Raw genomic sequence first — 22,644 nt, 5'->3', positions numbered from 1 at the left:
TCTGTAAAAGCAAAATAAACACATCATGTAATCTATCCGAAATGACATAATATCATCCTGTAGCTAACTTCTTTTCACATTCATGTCGAGTACAAGTACTAAGATTAACAGGGCACATCTTTATTAACCAGTCCTTATATTGTATCCTTTGCAACATGAATGAGGTTTTATAATTTCATACAAACTATCGAATACCAAATCTCGATAACCTCGCCAGCTGTACTACTTGGTACCCTCATGTTAATTAAATTGATTCGAGTTGTAATTCAAATACGGGCAAATTAAGGTATGAGCTTTGCCATCAGAAAATTTTTGTATATCAGAAAATCTATAGGAAACCAATGCGTCGGACTCATATCTTATTGTATCAAGATCTTATACAAACCATGACAAGCTATGTCAAAATTGATGCAAGCATTGTGTAATTCAATTCACGTTCTAAATAGCTGGAAGGTTCATTAATTGGCTTAAACTATAGAATCAATGGGCCTGGCCTCTATGGTCCAGGTTGCCTCTATGGACCCACACTAACTGATTGAAATTTTGCAACCATGCACCTGGGATGGGATCGGATGCTTGCATAGATCTCAAAGCATTCCTAACTCTTTCATTCATCTATGTGCACCAATCGCAAAGCACTCCTAACTCTTTCATGCAACCCAAAGCCGCGTAGGACTGAGAGCCAGGTCTACAACTTGTATTTTTTTATTTCCAAAAATAAATCTGACACCGGTGAGTCGCGGTGATGTCACGCGCATTGAAAATTCGAATGGTTGCTTTCCCGCTCCTCGTCGTGTCCCGTTCGAACGCGTAACGTTATTTTAGCAACTGATAAACGCACTCCGCTCTTTCCTTTTCCTCCTCTACGTACGCTCCCCGTGAACATAACGGTGAGTTCGGACACTGGCGTATGAGATGGGTGAGGGGGGAGTGAATTTAAGAACCGCCCTAGTATTTCTCCCGAGGGTTTCTATTTCCTTCCCTAATCTCATTACTTAGTATTTCAGAAAAAAAATCCCTAATTTCTCTTATCCTTCTCCCTATATTTCTCCACGCCGATCTTTCTCCCATTCTTCTTGTTTTTTCTTTTTTTTTTTTACCTCCTAAAAATCCAGAGAAATCTCGGTTGAGGAGTTCGGTTTTTGATACATAGGAGATTGATTCGAAGGAGCCATGGAGACTCTTCCTCTCATCGACGTATCCTCGGAGGACGATCTTCTTATCTCCGAGTCTTCCAATGCCGTTCCAGATCCGCCCTCCCCAGGTACTTCTCCATTCCATTTCGATCCTGTTTTATTTTTTTTAATTTTTACTCTGGTTTTATTTGGTATTACTTTTCTTGATTCCTTTGGATCAAAATGGGCGAGGTTTGAGTTTTAGGTTTTCTTGGTTCCTTTTTGAACATGGATTCGCACGATCCGTTTGTTCTTGCTTTATTCTTGGGCTTCTATGGGGTTTGGATTATGGGGAGACTTTTTGTCGAATGGCTGGTTTCTTTATGATCCTTTTTGAAGTTCGAGCCCCCAAATTTGTTGCGAAGGGAATCGATTTGGTTTTTGATGCGCGTTGTTATATGTTTAATCAAAAATTTCTTTGCAAAGTCTGAAATGTATTGGAGGAGTAATGGACCCATGGAGGGTTTCTGGCGATGGGAAGTCATGATGGTTTTGTAACGATGTTTTGGAAGTTATCTGATATTTAGCAAACAAACTTATGATGTTCGGTCTATTGTGAAGAAATCCGATGGTCTGGTAAATCATAGGGGAATTACATGCATCATATCAGATGCTTCAAAATACATATTTGATGCTCAAATATGTGTTAGTTTTGAGCTGGGTGAGTCAGATATGTGGCTCTTGCAGAGACGAGTATAGCTTGTTATCGTTACTTTCATATACTTGCTAGGGAAAGACAAAGTGCAGTAGCTTTCGGTCTGGCATATATGTTGTAATTGTTTATATATCCAGGAGTTTGTCCGTCTTTATTCTTTTTGTCTCCATGTGATACTGGGAGCACATAAATGAGCATCTATACATGCACCACATATACTGATATATTCACAGGGAATGAGTTTTTTGAGCTAGTAGTTGAACATATTTCTCATTTCAGACTATCAAGCACTGAATTTTGCCTGTGCTAAACTTTTATTGCAGTCCGTAGGAAATTTAGAGATTCTTTATGCGGGATCTGTTACTGGAGATCATCAGCATTGTGTTGAACTGCTGAAACTCTCCTACAGTCAAACCCTTTATGGGACTACCTTGCTTATATTGGTACTGTTATAGGATTAAGCTGAGTGGAGACTCATTTTTTGGATCTTGGGCAGAGTAGTTAATGAAAAGCCCAGCCTTGCACATGGAAACTTCTCAAAGTTATATTGGCATGCAAGGCGAAATTTTAGCATTTTGTACAGTTAACTTGTTGCATTTTGACAAATTTTATATTTGATTTCCCAATTTAACTTTTAATTATAAGTTACATTTTTTTTGTTCGGTTGTGCATTGTGTAGAGTTATCATTCTTTGGATAATTGTCGTGTGGAAAAAAAAAAAAAGGCAATGGAAATTTGAGCTTTATAAGGTTGATATACATATGTTTTCCTTTAGTAAATTTAGATTCAATACAAGGTTGTGCATGTTTGTTCTATTCTTTTCATATAACCAAGACTTGGAGTTTTCATGATCAGCTAACCAAACAATTGATTTTTTACATAATATGTGTGTGAGGCACATAGATCCTGAAGTCCCTGTATATCTACATGTTTCAATTGGTAGAGATTTTAGTCTTAGTTTATAAAGCTTTCAGCACTAGTATGTAATCTTTGGTAACAGGATGCAACATAAAAAAGGAAACTTTTTTCTTTCTTTTTGATATCCAAGCAAGCCATCCGACACCCTTGTTTACTACCAACAAATTGTATTCTTTCTTCAGCATTTTAGGAATGTATTAACAAATTTAATAAACATAAAGACCAGTTCATGTTAAACATTCATATATCTAGATTATAGGGATACTGTCTTTACAAGACTGGTGTATAATCTTGTTCCACACCACCTCTTAGATTCTGCTTACTTCCTCATTGATCACCAAGAGATTTGTTTTAGGAGTTGGTTGTTGTGTGTTTGAGCCACCTTTTGATTTTTGCTGCGAAGGCATTACTGATAATAGAATTCCTCTGGTTTTCTGTTTAGTCTATTCTTTATCCAACATTCAACATGCTGATATCTCATTATGTATTTACCCCCAATAATTAATTGCCCATGATTCATCAACTTTGATATATGACAAGTATCCCCTTCTCTTAGCCATATACTTAATTTACATGATAAACTAGCTTAAGCTCAATTAATGAAGTTGATGTTCAGTACATAAAGTTCTCTGGCCTACCATTTGTAAGAATGTATTAATTGTTCAACATTGATGCTCATATCTAGCAATATATACTCCAAAGTGCCCTTAACCTGCCTGCTAGCAATCTTAAACATGCTCAGTTGTAAAGTTGACTGTTTTAAATTTGTGCAGCGTATGCTAAACTGCTCCATTCAAGGTGTCACATAAACATGGACAGTGTGAAGAGAGCTGATCAGCTGTTTTTCAATACCCAATTGTAGAAGATGCATGTACGACAGATCTCAAGCATGTGCATCTGTATGTGTGCATGTTTGTAGACACATGTAAACACAGGCAGTTATATATGTAAACCAAGCTCTCAAAATCTAGTTGTTTCCACTCCACAATGTCACATAGAACTCACTATTGCAATTTCATTAGCTGAACATAATCTCTATCCTAGAATATACTATTTAGTTTTAAAAAAAAAATCTTTCTTAGTCGCATACATGCATTCACCTATATAAATGGGTCTTTTATGATATTTAATTTTCATTAAATAGAATGTCAAATTAAATTTAATGTAATATTAGGAGAAAGGAAGATGAAGGCGCATTTACTGGAAGGCCCAGCATAATAAATCTATAAGGAACAAATTGCTGATTTTCCAGAACTTTTATGAGATCCACTATATCCAAAAGCAAATAGGTAGAGAGATAAAAGGAAATTGTTAGAAAAGATTCATGTATATCAAGTGCGGCAAAAAGTTCTTTGTTATTCTTAGGCCCTCACAGTTCACAATCTAGCTTCCACAATCTAGGGTAAAATAATGATCATTGATTAGAATCTCACCTTGGGATTGGAATCAACGTGGGTCATGTTATCAGGGTACCACCCCAAGTTGAAGTCCATTTCGGTTGTTTTGTTGGGCTGTGTAGATGCTAATGCATGAAAGTAGCAACCTCCATGAGGCATTGAATTTCTAAGAGTAAAGGAAAATAGATTTGGATGTTTGGTATCTAAAAGTTAGAGGTCCATCTGTTAAATTACTGCAATCACTTGTCAAACTTTGGGCTTATACAAGTCTTAAACAGAAGTTGGATATAAAAACTTTGTTTATTCCTGGGGCCTAAAGAGAAATGTCCTGGTGTTCTATATGATTCTGGACTCTGATCTTATTTCACATATATTTGCTTCATTTTTCAGGCTTTTTTTTTTTATATATTAAAAAAATCCTTGAAAGATTTAGAGATAATCTTATGATTCATGAGATGAGTCATTCCAGGCCCCTTTGCTAGTCATGACCTACATGAAATAATTAATCTGAAAAGTACATAAATTCAGCTGAAATTTATTGCTGCATGTGGATTAATAATAGTTGAGTTTGAGAAACAAGCACAAGAACTTTGTTAGCTCTGATGTCCCAACGTTTCCAGGTGGTTCAAATTAGATTTTTTATAGTCATTATGTTGCCGTCTAAACAAGAAGATTAGGAAGGGGAGCAGTTAGTTGCAGTGGTAATGCTAATGGGCATCATAAAAAATTGGTTTGGAGTCTATATCTCAATCTTTTTAATAAAATTTTGTTATTGTAAATTGACAAAATTAGAATGAACCAATAGAATAGTTAAGCATGGACAAAGAACCAATAGTTGGATGTTTGGCACTTGTTTCTTAGTTGACCTGTTATTTGTCAGTGTCCGCCGCACTGATTTTCAACATTAATTAATTGAGCAGGTCTTTCAGAAAATCATAATGAAAATAAGACTGTTGGTGCTGAGGAAGGGGATGGTCCAGTGAAAATGAGCAAGCAAATGGAGCAAGTCCTTGAATTATCGGAGTCCCCAGAGCAAAAGCGAGTAAAATCTCGCAAGTACAACTTGCGCAAAAGTTTAGCCTGGGATAGTGCATTTTTTACAAGTGAAGGTATCTATCTCTGTGCTTGGCAAAATCACTTCTTTCTTATATTTGAAATGCATGATACACTGACTATATTCGGATCTTTAATACATGTATGCAGGTGTTCTCAACCCTGAAGAGTTGGCTATTGTAAATAGCACTTTTGGGAAGGCTGAAGCATCTTCACTACCTGGAATTCCGGAAGATACAAGGAAATCAACAGAGTCAATATCTACCCTAGATAGTGATACCTTGGTATTAGAAAACATTGAAGTAGAATTGTTTGAAAATGTGCGAGCTTCCATTCAGAAGTCTCTTTCTAAAGATGAGAATGCTTCAAAGCTGGTAGACTCCTGTAAGACAAAAGAACATGGGGAGCTAAATGCACCATTCCTTGGTTGTAAGATTTTTCCACCCGTAAAATTGATAAAATGCTCATGTCTGTTAATGTCTGGTTTACTAGTATGGTATTTTGTTTTGTTTTGTTTTGCTTTGCTTTGTAATACTGTTCTCCCTTTTGTATCTATTGGTTGACATTATTCTTGATGTGTATGTGCTAATACTGTTTTGCAGCGTCAAAGGCAGTTGAATTATTATCTCAAAACAAGGTACGCTCTCTTCATGACTGCCTTGCTATTGTTTATTCGTGGAAGTGCATAGTTAGGTAATAATTTCTGTTACTTTAGAAGAAGCCTCCTATTGGGATGAAAAGGCATGCTGTTACCAAGAAACTTTCAGACCATACTTCTGAGTCCTCACGTATCATGAAAGTGGTATGCTCTAACTATGTTGACAAATTTACTTTTGCCCTATGGTTTTGCATGTGGTTGATCTAACACTTTGTTCCTTACATTGCTTGTATATAGACATGTTTTTTCATTGTGTTGCTAAACAGACATTGCTTATTTATTTGAATAAAGGCTACAAATAAAAGTGCAGACTTGAAGCCATCATTAAAGCCACCAAGAGTTGTATCTCGAGCAACTTTGCCAATAGCACCACACAAGTCAGGTTTTGGTCATAGGAACATCCAACCAAGGAGTAGCAATGGGAAACCTTCTCCTGGTACACATTTTGAAATAAAACTCTCTGATATTTCATCAAATAGCTGGGCATTTTCATTCCGATTTCAGACGAACACATGTATGTCTATTCTGTTTAGTGACTTTAGCTTTTATGTCCATGTGGTGGTTGCAGGCAATTTAATTAATCGGCAATCTGTTGTAGTTCCTAATAAGATAAATGGGGACTCATTCCTTGTCACTTCTAATTCTGTTCGATCACCAAAAGCGAGTTCTTGTTCACCCTTAGGCAATCTGGTGTTATCAACAACTTCTTGTTCATCACATAGTGGTTCTGTTAGTAGTTCATCTGATTCAACAGGTAAATCTCCTTCAGAGACAAGGAAAAGAGTTGCTTCTAGAATTACCAAACATTCTCCACCCGGGCCAACCGCTAAGAAAACCCTTGCAAAGGCATCCAAAATTAAAAGCATTATCAGCAATGCAAGCAATCCCGCAATACATCCAAAGTCTACATTCAAGTTCTCAGCAAATGTGTCTCCAAATAGTTCTCTAGACAGCGTGGCTTCAGAGTCATCTTCATCAGCCTCCATTACTACGAAGGCCAGTATTTTGAGGGATAGCCTTGACACTGGATCTTTGTCTTCCCCCCCTGCCTTGGCAGGTCCTGAGAGCATCATCTTTCATTCATCAGGTTTACAGAAACTTTCAGCTGGTCATCCGTATGTCGGAAGTGAAAATTCTGCAACCATTCTTCATAATCAGTGTATCCGTAAAGATTCTTCAGAAATTCATGTAATTTCTGAACCATCAATCAAGGACAACTCTAAAAGATGCATGAATAGTAACTCTAGTGCTAAAAGCATAAAACCATCAGGACTTCGAAGGCCAACTCCCAAGATTGGATATTTTGATGCGGTCAGTCCACAAAACAGTTTTCTGTTCTATCTTTTTTCCGCCCCTAACTCTTCTATAATTTATACACTTTAACTTCTAACTTGGAAACTCTTTCTAATTTCCAGGAGAAGTCCCTTTTGCGCAATGTTGAAACATTTTCCCTGCCCGGCAAGTTAATTAGAAGTACCACCGGAAACAGTAGCCTTGTGGGGTTAAACAAACTGAAACCCAGTAAGCTTCAGTTAATAAAGCCTGCAGCGAAGAATGCATCCACAAAGTTTGATCCTCCACACATCCAATTGACAAGTCTGTCTTCTACTCATGGCATGAAACCTGCATCACCTACATGTCTGCAACAACTGTCAAAACCTTCTGAATTAGGTGACACCATTAGGATGACAGAAAATCATGACTTGTGCTCTGATGTTAGCAAGGATTTGCCTCCTTGTTTGAGTGAAGAAAGCCATTCCAAGGTTTCAAAAGTGGCAAATGGAGTGGTTGATGCAGCTGAATTTGGTCAGTTATCTAACCCAAGCACGGGAGAGCAAGCCAGTCAGGAACATTCAGAGTTTATAACTGCATTTGCATTTGGAAATGAATCTATGATGTCTAATGGTAAAGATAGTGATTTTATTGGCAAAGTGAAGACCTATGAGCAACCATCATGTGGGTATGGAAAGGAGAGCCATATGGAAAGTGACTTGCATTCAGTTACCACAAGCATTGAGAAGGAGAATTTGTTTCCTTCTGATAAAACTGATGGCAGGAGTAAAGATTTGCAGGCTAAGGATCTGAAGCTGCCAATGATGGAATGCATAGAGGAAAGGGTATCTGCCCTCTCTTTTTCCTGAACAAAGTACTTGACTGGCAGGATCTAGAATTCCTATTTGGCTATGCCATTGCTTTTGGGCAGAACTTTCATATTTTACAAAGTTCATGAAAGTGAGTTCCCTTTCTGTTTATTCAAGTACAAAACATCCCATATGGAACACAAAAATTCTCTTGGCATTTGAGTTCGTTCAACAGTACAAATGGATCAATAAATTCAGACCTTGTTCCTTGGGCTTGATGAATGTACCAATTGGCTATTCAGCTACTGCTGTTAAGCTCTGAATAAGTGGTGACGGACAGCAACTCCCAAATCAGTAGCAAATAGTCTGAGAGGAATGTATTTCAGATGATTTAACTGTCAAAGTGATGTCATATGATGTAACTGTTTTTCCGGGTCTGGAGGTGTACTTGCTTGTGCTCTTCAAAACAGTCCACAAGGCCATTGTGTTGTCTTGAAACTTGGGTTGTGGATAATATTTGAAGATTTGGTCTCTACATGCTCTAAAACCTTGAGAATGTACTCAAATTTGAAGGTAACTTCACGTTTAGAGCATGCGTTTGATTTGATTCTCAGATATTTGCGACTTGCCCATGCTCATATTATGAAACTTATGATTCTAGACACCAGGTGCTGCTCTCCCATTACAGCATTCATCTTGTCTGTAGTACATTAATACCGTGCTCTGTTCAGAAATTTATTATATGACAATGTTTGTGCACAAGCAAAAACATATTTCTTGAGGATAGATTAACAATGTGAGTGATTTTCTTTTACCTGCTCAGCCTCAAATTTTGCTGTGCAAAATGAATACCACATATGGACTGCCTGTGTCTTCAATTTGTCTGCTAATAAAGAGATGGGGCAAAAATGCTGCCTAAGGTCTCAGAAGTGTTCATTTAAGTTCATATTGTACATTCCTTGTTCAATATCAAAATTCCGTCAGTGCCGTTTGACAGAATACAACCCTAGTTTTGGCTGTTGAGGCTTCTATGCAGATGAAGTTCTAAAGGAGGAAAAAGCAAATTAATGGAACAGGTTTTTTGGAGGGCTAGTGACCTATCAAAGGTGTGTGGCTTGCTCTGTAATCTGTATTTATCTATACATGCTTGGAAGGTAATTACTAGAGCAAGTATTTGAAAGCAATGTGTTTTGTTGAAGTGAGGAAGTGGGGCAGGCAAGATGTTCCACCGCATGGAAAGCTTCTCTACTCCATAGGTTGACGCAACTATGATCTTTACAGCGAGATTTTAAAATAATGGGAATTAAGCAATATCGGATCTCTTCTTTTCATAGAATTAAATTATTGAACCATTTTTTCTTTCCAAGTGTCGATCAATCACGTAAGTGGTTCCCAAATAGAAAAACAAAGAATTAATTGTATGCACACTTGTTCATCCCACAAATAAGAAAACCCATCCATCTCTATTATATATTGTCTCAGCGGTATTTAGTAGCACATTCTTAAAATAACAAAATCATCATGCCAACAGCTTTTGTAAATTAAAAACGAAATTGTCACATATTTCGTCACTTAATCAAAAGGAGTTAAACAAGAACAATGGAGCAGATCCCAGTTCCTTTAAAAAAAAAAAATTTATAGGCTGTTAATTCTCCAGATTGTAGACGGGGGTTGAGAATACCCCCTGGACCCTTGGTAACAAAATGTAGGCATATTGGTGGTTTTTATTGAGAATCTTGTTACCCACTCACTAGTTGGTCATTGTTGGAGACGTACAGAAACCATTGTGCGGTTTCTGTAAAAAGAATATAGGGCGCAACACATGAAGAAATAATAAAACCAAGAAAACCAATCTCAGGCATCACGAAGTTGTTGCCACCCATAAAAAAGAAACATGCTCTGCTGCTCTCCGAGATTCTCATTTGTTACGTTTCTTAGCTTCACTGTAAAGAATGACACCAATGACTGTGAGGGTATAACCAAGCATCCCTGTCAGAGATACCGGGTTCCTAAATATTAAAATTGAGACGACCACGGCAACAGCCCCTTTGGCATTTCCCAGAACCTGAAAGAAAAAATATGTAACAGTCAATCATTAGTAAAAAAATCCAGATGATCTCTGAATAACATAATTTATTGGTTACTAGAACATGATTATATTAAACCACTCTCACAAAAAGAAATATGATCACAATTTTTCTACCACTAACATAATGAGACCTCAGCCATTAGTTTGACATGCTTCGGGGAAGACTCGATCTGCTTCATGTATATAGTCATTACCACATTTGTTCTCCATTGAAGGAGGCAATCTGGATCCGATCCTGTTTACCAGACCTCTGTTAGGTCCACATATTGGGTATGGGCAGGTGTCTTTGACCCGCTGACGGGTCAGGTCAAGCAAGGCTCAGTCTAACGTGTCCCTGTGCTAAATAAAGGTGCAAGAGAGCACCAAAATTATGAGACAGGAGAGAGCATTTAGCATGTATCATTTATCTGAGTCATCAAAAATACAGAACTTTTAGCAGCCGTCCATCACAAGTAAGGCTTAATCCTATCCATTTTCCTCCATTTATTTGCCTCTCACATTCCTGCACATTCCACTACCACCACTTCTCCCATCCTCCCATCATTACCTCTTTTTCTCCCTCCAATTCCCCCTTCCCTCTCATCTTCCCACTCCTTGATTCCCTTTCCTCTTTTCTCTCTTACCCTTCTCCATATTTTAGCCCACCTGAAAACAATCACTGTCATCATCTCACGTTGCCACTGTTCACCCCCATGCCACCAAACATCTAAATTCGTGCTGCTACCTTGCTTTAATTGAGCAGCATGTTACCTTGCTCCACCAACATCATTGGGCCCCAAAATTGCACTACTAATGCCAGCCCTGAGAGCCTCATCCACATCCATCATGTTTCCATCCCCTCCTTTTCCCTTGAACATTTCCCTGCATTATTCTTTTGTTCTTCCTATCTTCCCTGTTCTTCCCTGTTCTCCCTTGCTGGGTGAGTGGGTTGGGTACAGGTCAACAAAGTTGACCTGCTAGTGGGCATGGGTCAGCTTTGTTCGATGCACTTATGGACTAGGATAGGTTCATGTCAGGGCTAATATAAACTCGATAGTGAAGGCTGACCTGATCCAAAGGATAATACAAATCAATTGTCACCCTTATATCATCATCTGCATATGCATCCAAGTTATACAAATGAGATGGGTGCAAGAAACATGAACAACATACCGATATTCACCTTTTCCATAGCACCAAACCATATACGAACACTTCAAAATAATGCAAAAGTTTCAATTTACTAAAAGGTATAGTTGAGAATAAGGGAGAAAGAAAAAAATAAAACTAACTGAATTAGATAAGAATGCAAGAGTCTCAACAAATGTGAACACATTGCAACAAAAACTAAATGTTCAATGCGCACACATAAGAAATTCAGTTGTCAATCTGTCCACTTCATGACAGCTTGTAAAACCATTATTGCTATTCCTGAGTTAATGATTATGCAATATGGAATTTCGGATGTTTATGTTAACAGGGTGCAGCTAAGCACATTAAAATTGGTAACTCAAGGGAAGAAAACAGCAGGATAGTTAAGGATGCTTGAATTACTCATATGATTGGTAAAGAATATTTTATGGTCCAGAGCTCCCCTACTCTAAGTACAGGCATTTTCCACTGCAACATTTCAGAATTGGACGAGTTATGTAAGCTTCGACTGAAAAAGTTACAGCCTTATGACCATAATAATTCAAATGTTTGCCTACTGGCAAATCAGAGTGAAGAATTGGAGTGTATAAAAATTAACAATTGAAAAAAAAGGCTTGCACACTACATTTCAACAAAAAAGAGGTACAGGGAAGAGCATACAACTGCAATAAGTAACAGTCTTTTGCCTACTTTTATTTTTTAGTCCACCTCAACAACCCTTTATACAAAACACAAACGTCAAGAGTGCCGTCATAAAAAATCCCAAATATATGGCAAAGACATGATGGCAACCAAGGTGATAAAAGGATGGTAGCGGTGAGAACAAATCAGACATATCACTGGCAAGAAATGGATGCGTAGTCTATTTTACTTTGGGTTTTGCTATGGAATATTTTATTTTTATTTTCTTATAGAAGTCAAAAAGAAATCCTAGTTATTTTTTCAAGAAGGTATAGAAGGGAATAATATTTTTTCTTTTTCTCCTTTTTCTCTGATGGCTGCTATTTGCCTCCCTTCTACCTCTCCCCTGCTACCTACCCAAAGTCTGGCAACTCAATTCAACTGCCAGCACTCTTCCTCCATGTTGTTCACCCACCTCAATTGTCAACAACTGTTTCTCCAGTTTCAAGACAGCTTTGCTGCCCTGAGATTGTTGGAAGCTCGGGAGATGGTCTAAAAGAGGGTGGGGATGAGATTTCCGGATATTCAAGATTGGAGGAAGGTCTTACTAGGAGGGTGCTCAAGGTAGATGCAGTAACGAAGGACATTGATGATGCCAACTACAAGTGGGTGAGGTCAAAGTAGTGGAGGAAGGGTTTGAGGATCGTTGGTCCGGTCACTAGCTAATGAGATGGAGGTTCAAATTTTTTTCCTTCTTTCCCAGCAGGAATTAAATGACTAGAGAATCATTCCTTTTCCTTCAGTACATTTATTGTCCTTCCAGGCTCAATGAACAATGATTCTTTGGGCCAGTTGTGTCCAATACAACATCTAGTCTATCATCGGTCTTATCTTTCAAAATCCATGGCAGTTCCATTCTCTATATCGTTCTTCATCCATCGAAGGGAACAATAATTCTCTTTACATAATCTCCACATAAACCAAATCAATGAACTGAATTAATACCGCTCAAGGATCTCACACCCAGCCCTCCGCCCCTCCCTATCTCACATCCCAGTTGCACTACACAAACTAGATCCTCTTGCTCTTGCCCTTTGTAGGAAAACTACTTCAATGTTCTCTCCAATGTATTGGCGACCAGAATAAACAAACAAAACATATAAAAGAACTAAAGTTAAAAAAAAAAAAAAATCAGGGATGTGAGAACCAACTTTATGTTAGTCAATTCCCATGAAGAATCTTCCTTCCTCTACAGTTGGGCAACCTGCTACAGACTCTCTTAGGTTATGTTTAGTTGTTGAGGATAAGCAAAGAAAAATCACTGGGAGTGATGAAATAAGGAAATTGAAAATCTTATCTTGATTGATTGAGTTCAGAAAGTTACAAAGGAAATCTGCTAATGTGTCCGCTATTAGTGGCTAGGAACTTCAAAGAAAACTTGGGAGAGAACTCGCAATGCTAGCACTTTCAAAAGAAAAGGAAAACACTGTTTTTACAGCATTTCAATGATTTACTGTTTCCCTAGCATGTACGCATCAGCATATTCCATGATCACATTATAATAATTACATAAAATTTAGTACCAAGTTATTCATACATGAGCAAATGAGCAATAGACTATTACACAAACACTGCAGTTAAAGCCAGCAAGTGATTTTCAAGGAAAGAAATATATATTAGAACTTGCATCACATATCTGAATATCACATATTTGCACATCTTTGACTCCTTTATTCACCTTGATGAGATGCAAAAATGGATGGATTAGCAGCATTTTCCAAGTTCATTTCATAATTTGATGGCACAGAATTGTAACCACCAATTAGAGGGAGATACATGAAGTAAAAGGTACTGATATTAGCAAAATAATAATCCGCAGGGCAAGTAACATGGATTGAAAATGAATTATATACCTACTAACAATAAGGTAGCAGGAAAGAGTGGAATTATATCAGCAACGCATACCTGGAGAGTCAAGGGACTGGTATGTTTGGTGACCAAGAAATTGGTCAAATTCACAAAATATGCCAGGGCAGAATTAAACAGCAGATACCAAATAATTTTGAAATCTTTTCTGGCAAGTGCTAATAAGATGCCAACCACATTTTCCTCCATAATAATTGTTGCTGGAAGCAGGAAAACTACTGCTATCGGAGCCATATACAGAAGGAGATTCATAGAATTAAGCTTTTCCCTGATAGATCATAAATATTAACAAGAGAAAATAAGTTCAGCATTTATGTTTCAGGTTAAAGAATGAATTCAATGATGATGAAAGCATATTTGAAGAATATAAACAAAAATGAAATAACAAGTGACAATGAAGCAGCCATACAAGCTTAAAATTTGAGATATCTCCAAAAATCTTCAAAAAGAAATGTATTCCCTACCCTTCGGAGGATAATAAAATCCCTTGCAACACTGACTTAAGTGCCCTTGCAGCAGTTGCACCAATGCACATAATAAACCCAAACAAATGAAAACTTGGCTCTCCCTGTAAATTCAAGACATAAGAAAGTCAAATTTTTAATAATTTCTGTCTTAAAGTCTTGATGAAAAAGAATACTAGATATATAACTAGATACTGTGGAATTCATGGAATAATTTGCCTTACTGCCATGCAGAGATGGACATTACAATGAACCATAAATATATCTACTTGTCTAAAATTAGCATTACTAATTAACACTTTGAAGTTCAAACTTTGAACCATACTGAGATTATAACAGCCAACAATTAGAAGGGTTAAGTAAAAAAGTTAAACATCAGCGTGAGTTCCCAAGTCCATGCCAGCTAGCTGCTTAAAATGAATTTCATGTTTAAAGCGAATCAAAGATAGTGTTAAAAAACAGAGGAAGAAAACAGGTTAAACCATCAATTTTTCTATATGCAGCACTAAGAAAACAAAACCAATCAAAATGTAATCAGAAACTTCACCTTAAATCACATATCCGATCAATGTGAAGTTGGTTATGTGCCCAAATTCAATCAGTTAAATTTTACTAATGTTTTAAAACTAGCTCTAAACCTGATATCATCCATCTATGGCAAAGGTGATTTTTGAGCAACACCTGCCAAAAAAATGTAAAAGAACATCTGGTGGATATCAAGAACTGCATCCATATTGAGGCACATCATAATTATGAAAAGAGACTCATATCTCAATCCAATTCCCACAACTGAATGACGCTGAACAATGAACTGTTCATGTCAAGAAAGGACCAGTTGAAACCGCAACCTGCTTTATGTTCATTTATTGATGCAAGTCCATCTCAAACGAGAACGGATGCCTTAATGATAGTTATGACAACAAGTAATCTAACGAAAAGAGAAAAGGTTTTTCACAAACAGACAAGCAACAAAGAAAACACGACGGGACCCAAAAACCAAAACTAACTCAATATAATGAGTATAAGAGGCTTCTTTGGCAGCAGCAGCAGCCTCATATGTCCAAAGCAAACCAACTCATTTTACATACGCATTGGTAAACGCATACTGCATTGTCCAAACATCCCGGATAGATGCAACATACCAATTATAGACACGAGAAAAGTTATGGTTCTAGACTTACCAAAAGTCCCAAGGCTCCAATTTCACTAGATTTAGCCAAAAAACTCTCGTTAATCAATGAAATCCCACATAATATTCTAAAATTAGCATGTTTAATTGCATGGCGAAACGCAGAACTAACCACGGAAGCAGTCAATCTATAAGCACACGAATAAAGGAGCAATCTTGCACGTGTTCGGGCAACTAACTCACCCCGCTAGCGATGATGACGCCGGTGACGACCGGAACAAGCGTGAGGTAAGTGATCCAGGCCTCCCGGCGGACGGTCATAATGTAGGCGAAGACCGCCGTGAAGAAGGGCGTGGTGGCGCCGACCGCCTGATTGAACGAAACCGGGAGATAGCGGAGGGAGACATTGCCGCTGACAACCGAGCCGCAGAAGACAAGACTGAGCGCCGAGATCTTCAAGAACTGGACGCGGGATCTCACGGTCTGCATCGGGACGAGCTTGAGCCAGGCGATGGCGGCGTAGCTGAGCAGCGAGCAGGACGCCATGTGGCACATGGTGAGGAAGATCGGGTACTTGAATCCGTAATTGCTCAGAAGGTATTTGTTCAAAAGAAGAACCCCGATGTTCGACGAATACCACGACGCAACCAACCCCAGCGTGAACAGCCGCCCCGTCGCCAGCAACGCTGGCGAGCCGCCCTTCGCGCTCATCTCTCCCATTTACTCCTCTATGGATTCGAGATCCAGGAAGAAATATAGATGGGATCTACGGGTATAAATAGGATTCAAGCGTCTTTTTCTTTACTGGGAGATGATTTAGGGTTTGGAAAATTAGGGTTCGGGTTTTAAGCGGGGAGGGAAATGGGGGAGAATCGGAGAGAAGGATTTCATGAGATTTGTCTGAACGGAAATTGGGGGAAGAAGAAGAAGAAGAGAAAGCAAAGAAATAGAGAGAGACAGAGGGGAGAAAAACGTAGACGACTTTGTCCGCGGAAGGAAGGAGTAGTTGGATCGGAAGCGCGGAGATCTTGAAGCGCCCTTGCTCTCTGTTGCGCTCGCGCGCCCCGTGCGTTTGACGCCCGCCTAATTTAGCTTTCTTTGAGTAATTATTGGGTTTTTGCCTGCCTAATTTGCCTACTTTGAGTAATGGGTTGACGCTGATATGAAATGGATCTACGTTATATGGCAAACCATGTGGAATCTATATTATTAATTTTTTATGAATTTTTTCAATTTTTTTTTTTGATTTTGATAGATGTAATTAGATTAATTTAAATCATCTAATTTATCAAAAAAAATATAAAAAATAATTAAATTTACATAATTATTTTGCATGATAGATGCAAGATAACAAATATCCGTGCACTTAGTGAATCATGCTCGAATACAAAATAACCTATGGAACCATCACAAGCTCATTTTATGCTCATATTATACTCATTTACATGTTGTGCTAATCGTCAATAAAAATAATATTTTTTTATTTTATATATGTATAAAATTAGATATATATTAATATAAAAATTATACTATAAATAAAAAAAAAGTTTAGCTAGCATGATTTTGTTATTGTCTAAATTATTAATTATTTCGGTTTTTCTTGATTAGGTGATTCTTTAATTTATTCTTGTAAAGAAAATTAATTAGATAATTTTTTTTTGATGATTCATGAATTTGTTTTTAATATTTTTAAAAATTATCGGGTGGTTTACACATCAAAATAAAAATATATTCTTACGGTTGTTGACATTTGTCATTGTCGTCATCTTGCACATGTTTTTCTACGAAAGAACTATTGATGTGTGAGAAGACAAAGTCTTGTTTTATAACCTTTTAAATGCTATCATATAAGCATTTCCCCAAATTTGCTGAATTTTTTATTTCTTATTCTTACATTAAGGATCTTCAGTTCTTTCCAAGTGGCTGAAGTAGGTGGGAAGGTTCGATCGGTGGTGGGAGAGAACCAGTCTACGTAGTTGACCACGTTGTCACTTGGCCTGTCACATTGGACACTGGCCAGAAAGTTTGGTCTTGGGCCTAACATTTGTTGACCACCCGGCTTGGCTTGGATAATCATCACTAGATCACTAAGTAGATTCTGCGCATTTAGATCAAACTCTTTTTATATGGATGGATGACTAAACAAGCTGCTTGTTTTGTTTTTAACGTGGTGTTTTTAGAAACAAAGCAGTGCTTTTACTAAATTATCTTATTTTACTTTTGCTATCAATGTTTCCATGACCATTTTGCCAATAGAGACGAGTTCTTTTCCTAGCTGGCTGTTAATTTCGGCAATTGCCACCTAATTGAAAGAATTGGGAGCTTAATTTTGGAAGCTTATATGTAATTGGGGTAACATGATCAAGGCTCTCCATCTATTATTGTAACAATGGTCATCAGAAGATGGAACGGTAGTGGAGAGTTGGAAGATCTCGGTGGCCTAAAACCCATTGTGGGGGTCTCAGGTACCTATGCGGATTGGTTGACAGAGGTTTTTGATCTTTTTTCTGTAAGGTTTCTTTTTGGGCTCTTGCAAATACAACCTTTTGCCAGCCCAGAGATTTGATGCAGATAGAAAGATAAGGCAACATCAATGCTGGGTCTATAAAGGTGCATTGTCCTTCATTAGTTTCAATTGGCACTTCACCAGTGATGAATCAGAAGGTAAGTCTTGTTGGGCTAAAATCTGCCTTTCCAATCTTCACTCTTGCTCACATGATTAACTACAGAGTCTCTGTATTAGTACTACACTAGAAAAGTAAAACTAAAGAACAATATACTTGGAAAAAGTTAATTAGGAGCCATAGGAATCGCAGAAATGTAATGCATGTTATTCAGAGAAGAATAAGAACCATGGACAATTTTGACTGAAGCTATTAAAAGTTTACCATAAAATACATTGGTAAACAGAGATGACTTTGTTGCTAATGGTGCATCATCAGGATGCAGGTTAGAGGGAATAAAAGAATTTAATAGGTCTAATGGAATAAATGAAAGAACCCTTCATCTGATTTGCAGGCTGTTCTTTGACAGACCACCTTGAGTCTTTCCTCTTCGATTACTCAGCTGCATCCTGTGACCTGTTCCACTGCCAGACAAACTGTTTATACGTTAGAAACTATAGTAATATTGCAAACAAGGTATTTTTAACTCTTGGGATTCATTCTTAATGTCATTACACGAAAAGAAATAGCCATTTGTTCGTTTACAACATTGTAAAACATCCTATATGGTATCTTTTTTTCTTTTGAAAAGAATCATATATGCTATGTGATAGTATCTTATAATGCATTATGAAACACTCCATTAATTTTTTTTGGTTCTGTTACCAGAAAAGTCTGACTGCCTAAGTACCCCTAACAAGCGATTATGGCACATGACCTCGCATCAGATTTAAAGACCTTGTGTACCACATGTCCGTTCTGCATGTCATATAATTGCTTCCTTGAAGAATGATCTTAACACATGTTTTTTTTTTTTTTTTAATGAAAAAAACAAGGTCCTAGCATGTAAAGATAAATAATTTGTACTTTGTAATTACAAATATGTTGTGGTCCTTGCATATAGAGATTTCTCGTTGTCCAAGTAGCTGAACATCATTCACTATTGCCACATGATTCACCCAGCTAAAGATGCTACTCATTATTTGAGGGGTCAGTGTTATCTCTTTCAAATTAAAGAGCTAAAAATTGGGTGGACACAAGGTGATGTGATCAGACCCCTACTTTACTTTCTTTCACATTTATGCTCCTTCGAAAGGAAAAAATTGCAGAACATTTGACAAATACTTATGTCTCTAGCTACATTTTGTGGTGACTATAGGACAGTAGCAAACAAAAAAGATCCGTTCGTTAGAATTGATCAAGGATTCGCAGTGCCAAACATGCAAAAGGAACAGAACAAACAGTGTGGTTATGGTTATTTCCTAGAAATTTAGTTTATTCCGATCAATATATTTTAGTGAGATCACTTCACTGACAAGAAGAAGATGTCAGTCTAGTGTGATCAACTTGCTCATCCACGTGAAACATCAGTATAACTACAAGTCTGAGAAAGATTGATGCAATGAGTGAAGGAACGCTAATTATATGAGGAGCAGATAGAAAAAGAAACGTATCTAGTTGCCAGTACCTGTGGTGGGAGGAGCCATTGGAGTGGGCTTTGAGATGATGGTAGGAATAGTGGTCATGGTGCCCGTGATTGCGGCAGTCGTAGGAGGGAAGAAGCGGGCAGGGACTCCCATCCCCTGGGACTGAAGCTGGTGGAAGTGGTACAGCGGGTACACCGGCAGCATTCCATTTGGAGCAACCATCCCACCTTGCGCTGGGTAAGAGAACTGACCTGAACGTAGGATCCTAACCCAGCTGAATGGCTAAGCTTCTGCAGTCACACAAACAAGAAAGAGTAACTACATGTCATTCCAAATTGAGTTGTTTTTGTTTCTGTACTGCGTGATCTATTTACAAAGGGTTTACTAATGATGAGTAATGACAAACAGTGCTAAAGTTGGCCATTTTTTGTATTCTTAAACTATCCAAATCTCAAGAATAGAAAATTGAACGAACTGAGGACACGGACTTACCATGTTGTAGCCCATGTCCGTCATGTAAGCAGGAGAGTACCTGGAAAAGAATACATGAAGAAAATTAATTAGTAATGTCTAATGGATAAAGATTGAGGTCCTGATCCTTTTTTTTTTTCCTTTGTGCAATAGATAATAAGTTGGATTGCGGTGGAGAAGATGTTGGAGGCGCCGTAGAGGTGAGCATGCTGCCATGGCCATATCTTGCCACCCGGGAGGGGTTGTGGCTCAGTTGCAAGAGGCTTGTTGGGCTTGGGTTGAGGGCTCTAGTGTTGCTTGATGGACTTGTTAAACTATTACAGTCCTTGTATCTCTTATTTCTTTTCTCTTTCTCATCTTATTTTTTTCCTTTTTTCTATATTTTCTTCTTGTACACATTTGCATCTTCTACTGTTTTCTCCAAAAAAAATCCCAAGTCTCTCAATAACATGCTCATGGGAGAGGGATGCCGATGAAACATTGGACCATAGTCCTGTTGATGAATGCTCCAGCGATTCAACAAGCAAGAGATTATCTCAATATTGGTTATATAAAGCATATTATTATTTAACAATATCTCTATTATGCATAAAAAAAAGAACTTTCTAACCAGATCGATACACATTTATTTTATTTTATCTTCACCACCCATCATGGTGCTTTTCACTCCAATTTTTTTCTTTTGTTGCATGGTTCTTTTATCTAAGTTATATAACAACCAGAAATAAATAATAATTAACATGTTCCAGCTTAATCCAATTGGGCATAATCTGCTAATAAATTTTTATTATTAGGAGATTATGTGTTTAGGTAGGTCCTTGAAAGATAATCTACTATATAACTTTAATGTGATAGTATTTTTCCCTATATCATGCCTATAGATTTGTTGCTAAAAGAAAGAGAAGAAAAAAAAAATAGCAGAAAATGTGGAATATGTTGGTTCATCAACTTTCAACCCTTCACCTCTATTAGATAATAGACCAGATCCACTGTAGACCTAGGTTGAAACCATCCGAATGCATATTGCTGTTATAAATAAAAAAAATTATTTCATCCTACATTTAGGTCCCTCTAATAATCTCTCCCCGGTGGTAACGAAGATCGGACGGTACGCACGTGGAAGGGCAAACAGTCCAGCCTGTCACAGCACGCGCGTCTCTCCGCACTCCACATCGTGATGCGTAACGGACCGACCACAATCACCATGTGTCGAGCCACAGCGTAATCCACGTGCTTCAGCTCTTGCGCACGATATGGGGCCCACTCTCGTCAACCTGGGCTGTCCGCCTCCCGGACCCACATACCCCGAGAAGGACGGACGGCAGCGCTTCCTCCGCTGTTATCGTTTCTTATTATTTATAGCTAATCCTTGGCGAGGAGAAGAAGGTCTTGCTTACCCGTAGGCGGCGGTGGCGTAGAAGGGCAGGACGCCGTGGTAGTGCTGGTGGTGGTGGGTGAACGGCGACGGCGGTGGTGGCGGCTGCGTTACCGATGGGTGGTAGTACCACGTTGCCGCTGGTCCTGGCGACACGCCTCTCGATCCGGCCGCCATCCCTTGGGTATGTAGCAGATCACAACCGTCCAACAAAACAAAGATTTTTATTCAATTTTCTATTACAAAAATGAGGAACTACGTAAACGACTAACTTGGAGCCAAGGGAAAAATGACGGATATATACCTGGCTGGTGGTGGGCGGGGGTGGCGGGAGGGGAGGGACGGAGGCGCTTGGCACCGAGGGAGGCCAGGTTGCAGTTGGCTCGCCGGCCGTTGATGACAGGCGTCGGGTCCTCGCATGCCTTCTTCGCCGCCTCGGCCTCCTTGAACGTCACCTGGTTGGTAGTATAGGTGTTGGGTAACACAAAACGAAAACTCCGTTACGTTACAACATTGACCTTGACTTGATGGGATAAACTGACTAATAACACCAACTAGACGAAACACGTACGAAGCCGTAGCCCTTAGATCGACCGGTGAGCTTGTCGGAGATGATAACGGCCTCGAGGATCTCGCCGTACTTTTCGAAGTGATCCCGGAGCGCCTCCTTCTGCGTCTCCCACGCCAGACCCCCGACGAACACCTTCCTCAGCGTCGTGTCCCCGAACTGTGGCTGCTGCCCCATCTCTTTCTCTCTCTTCTTCAACCAAACCTCCTTCTTATCAACCTCTCTCTCTCTTTGTAGCTCTGAAGCGTCGCTGGACGTCGATTCTGTGATCCTTTCTAGTGATGGAGAGAAGAGAAGAGGAGAGGAACATGAGAGGAGGGTGAGAAGGGAGGACGATATATAAGGAAGGTGGCAGGGAGAGGAAGGGAATGGGGACACGGTGTGCAGCTGTTACAGCTTTGGAAGTGTAATTGGGAAGGGCTACATGTTTCTTACTTTATTTGTTGTTTATATAATTAGTATACGCGTTATGTAATGGAAACAAAGGGAAGTGTAACAAAAAGACTTAGCCAACAATACAGCTGGCTCGGCCTCGCCAATAGCGTGCGTCCCCCTCCTTTCCGTTCGTTCATATAAATACATCATATGAAAGACACGTGAGCATCTGAAGTCGTGTGCATCGTGATCTGTGGAAGGATGTGCTTAGGAAGTTGAAATCCGACGGCGGGAATTGCTCCAAGGTCGGTGCAGTATTTGGTAGGCCGGTGGTGATACGCTGGCTTGGAAGAGTATAAGGATTCTATATTCTTTTTGGCATTATCCTCCTTTTCTTATAGCGTTACATAAGAAAAGTATATGTGAATTCCTGGGGTGACGAAGGGTCCCCGTTTTACCTGTGGAAAC

The 22,644-nt window shown here is 38.7% G+C and overlaps 3 protein-coding genes across 3 annotated transcripts; 1 reads left to right on the top strand and 2 right to left on the bottom strand.

Moving 5' to 3' along the window:
• Positions 1–931: 931 nt before the first annotated feature.
• Positions 932–8,767, top strand: LOC105034168 (uncharacterized). Its single transcript, XM_010909218.4, has 8 exons — positions 932–1,264; positions 5,066–5,254; positions 5,349–5,627; positions 5,801–5,835; positions 5,914–6,000; positions 6,148–6,292; positions 6,425–7,167; positions 7,272–8,767. The coding sequence occupies exons 1-8, from the start codon at positions 1,174–1,176 to the stop codon at positions 7,995–7,997; spliced, it is 2,295 nt and encodes a 764-aa protein (XP_010907520.2). The 5' UTR covers positions 932–1,173; the 3' UTR covers positions 7,998–8,767.
• A 614-nt stretch (positions 8,768–9,381) lies between these two features.
• LOC105034170 (probable sugar phosphate/phosphate translocator At3g11320) lies at positions 9,382–16,825 on the bottom strand. Its single transcript, XM_010909220.4, has 4 exons — positions 15,541–16,825; positions 14,169–14,272; positions 13,744–13,972; positions 9,382–10,002 (listed from the first exon to the last, which is right to left on the bottom strand). The coding sequence occupies exons 1-4, from the start codon at positions 16,015–16,017 to the stop codon at positions 9,856–9,858; spliced, it is 957 nt and encodes a 318-aa protein (XP_010907522.1). The 5' UTR covers positions 16,018–16,825; the 3' UTR covers positions 9,382–9,855.
• A 1,282-nt stretch (positions 16,826–18,107) lies between these two features.
• Positions 18,108–22,201, bottom strand: LOC105034171 (probable RNA-binding protein ARP1). The gene is given in 7 exon segments (XM_010909221.3): positions 18,108–18,397; positions 19,429–19,641; positions 19,644–19,677; positions 19,880–19,919; positions 21,256–21,412; positions 21,538–21,688; positions 21,805–22,201. Coding segments are annotated over 7 exon segments (807 nt in total). The 5' UTR covers positions 21,979–22,201; the 3' UTR covers positions 18,108–18,359.
• Between the last annotated feature and the right edge of the window lie 443 nt (positions 22,202–22,644).

Source organism: Elaeis guineensis, chromosome 14 (assembly GCF_000442705.2).
Source record: "Elaeis guineensis isolate ETL-2024a chromosome 14, EG11, whole genome shotgun sequence".
NCBI lineage: Eukaryota > Viridiplantae > Streptophyta > Magnoliopsida > Arecales > Arecaceae > Elaeis > Elaeis guineensis.
Note: the sequence above shows the minus strand (reverse complement) of the source record. Positions and strands in the feature narration are given on the sequence as shown.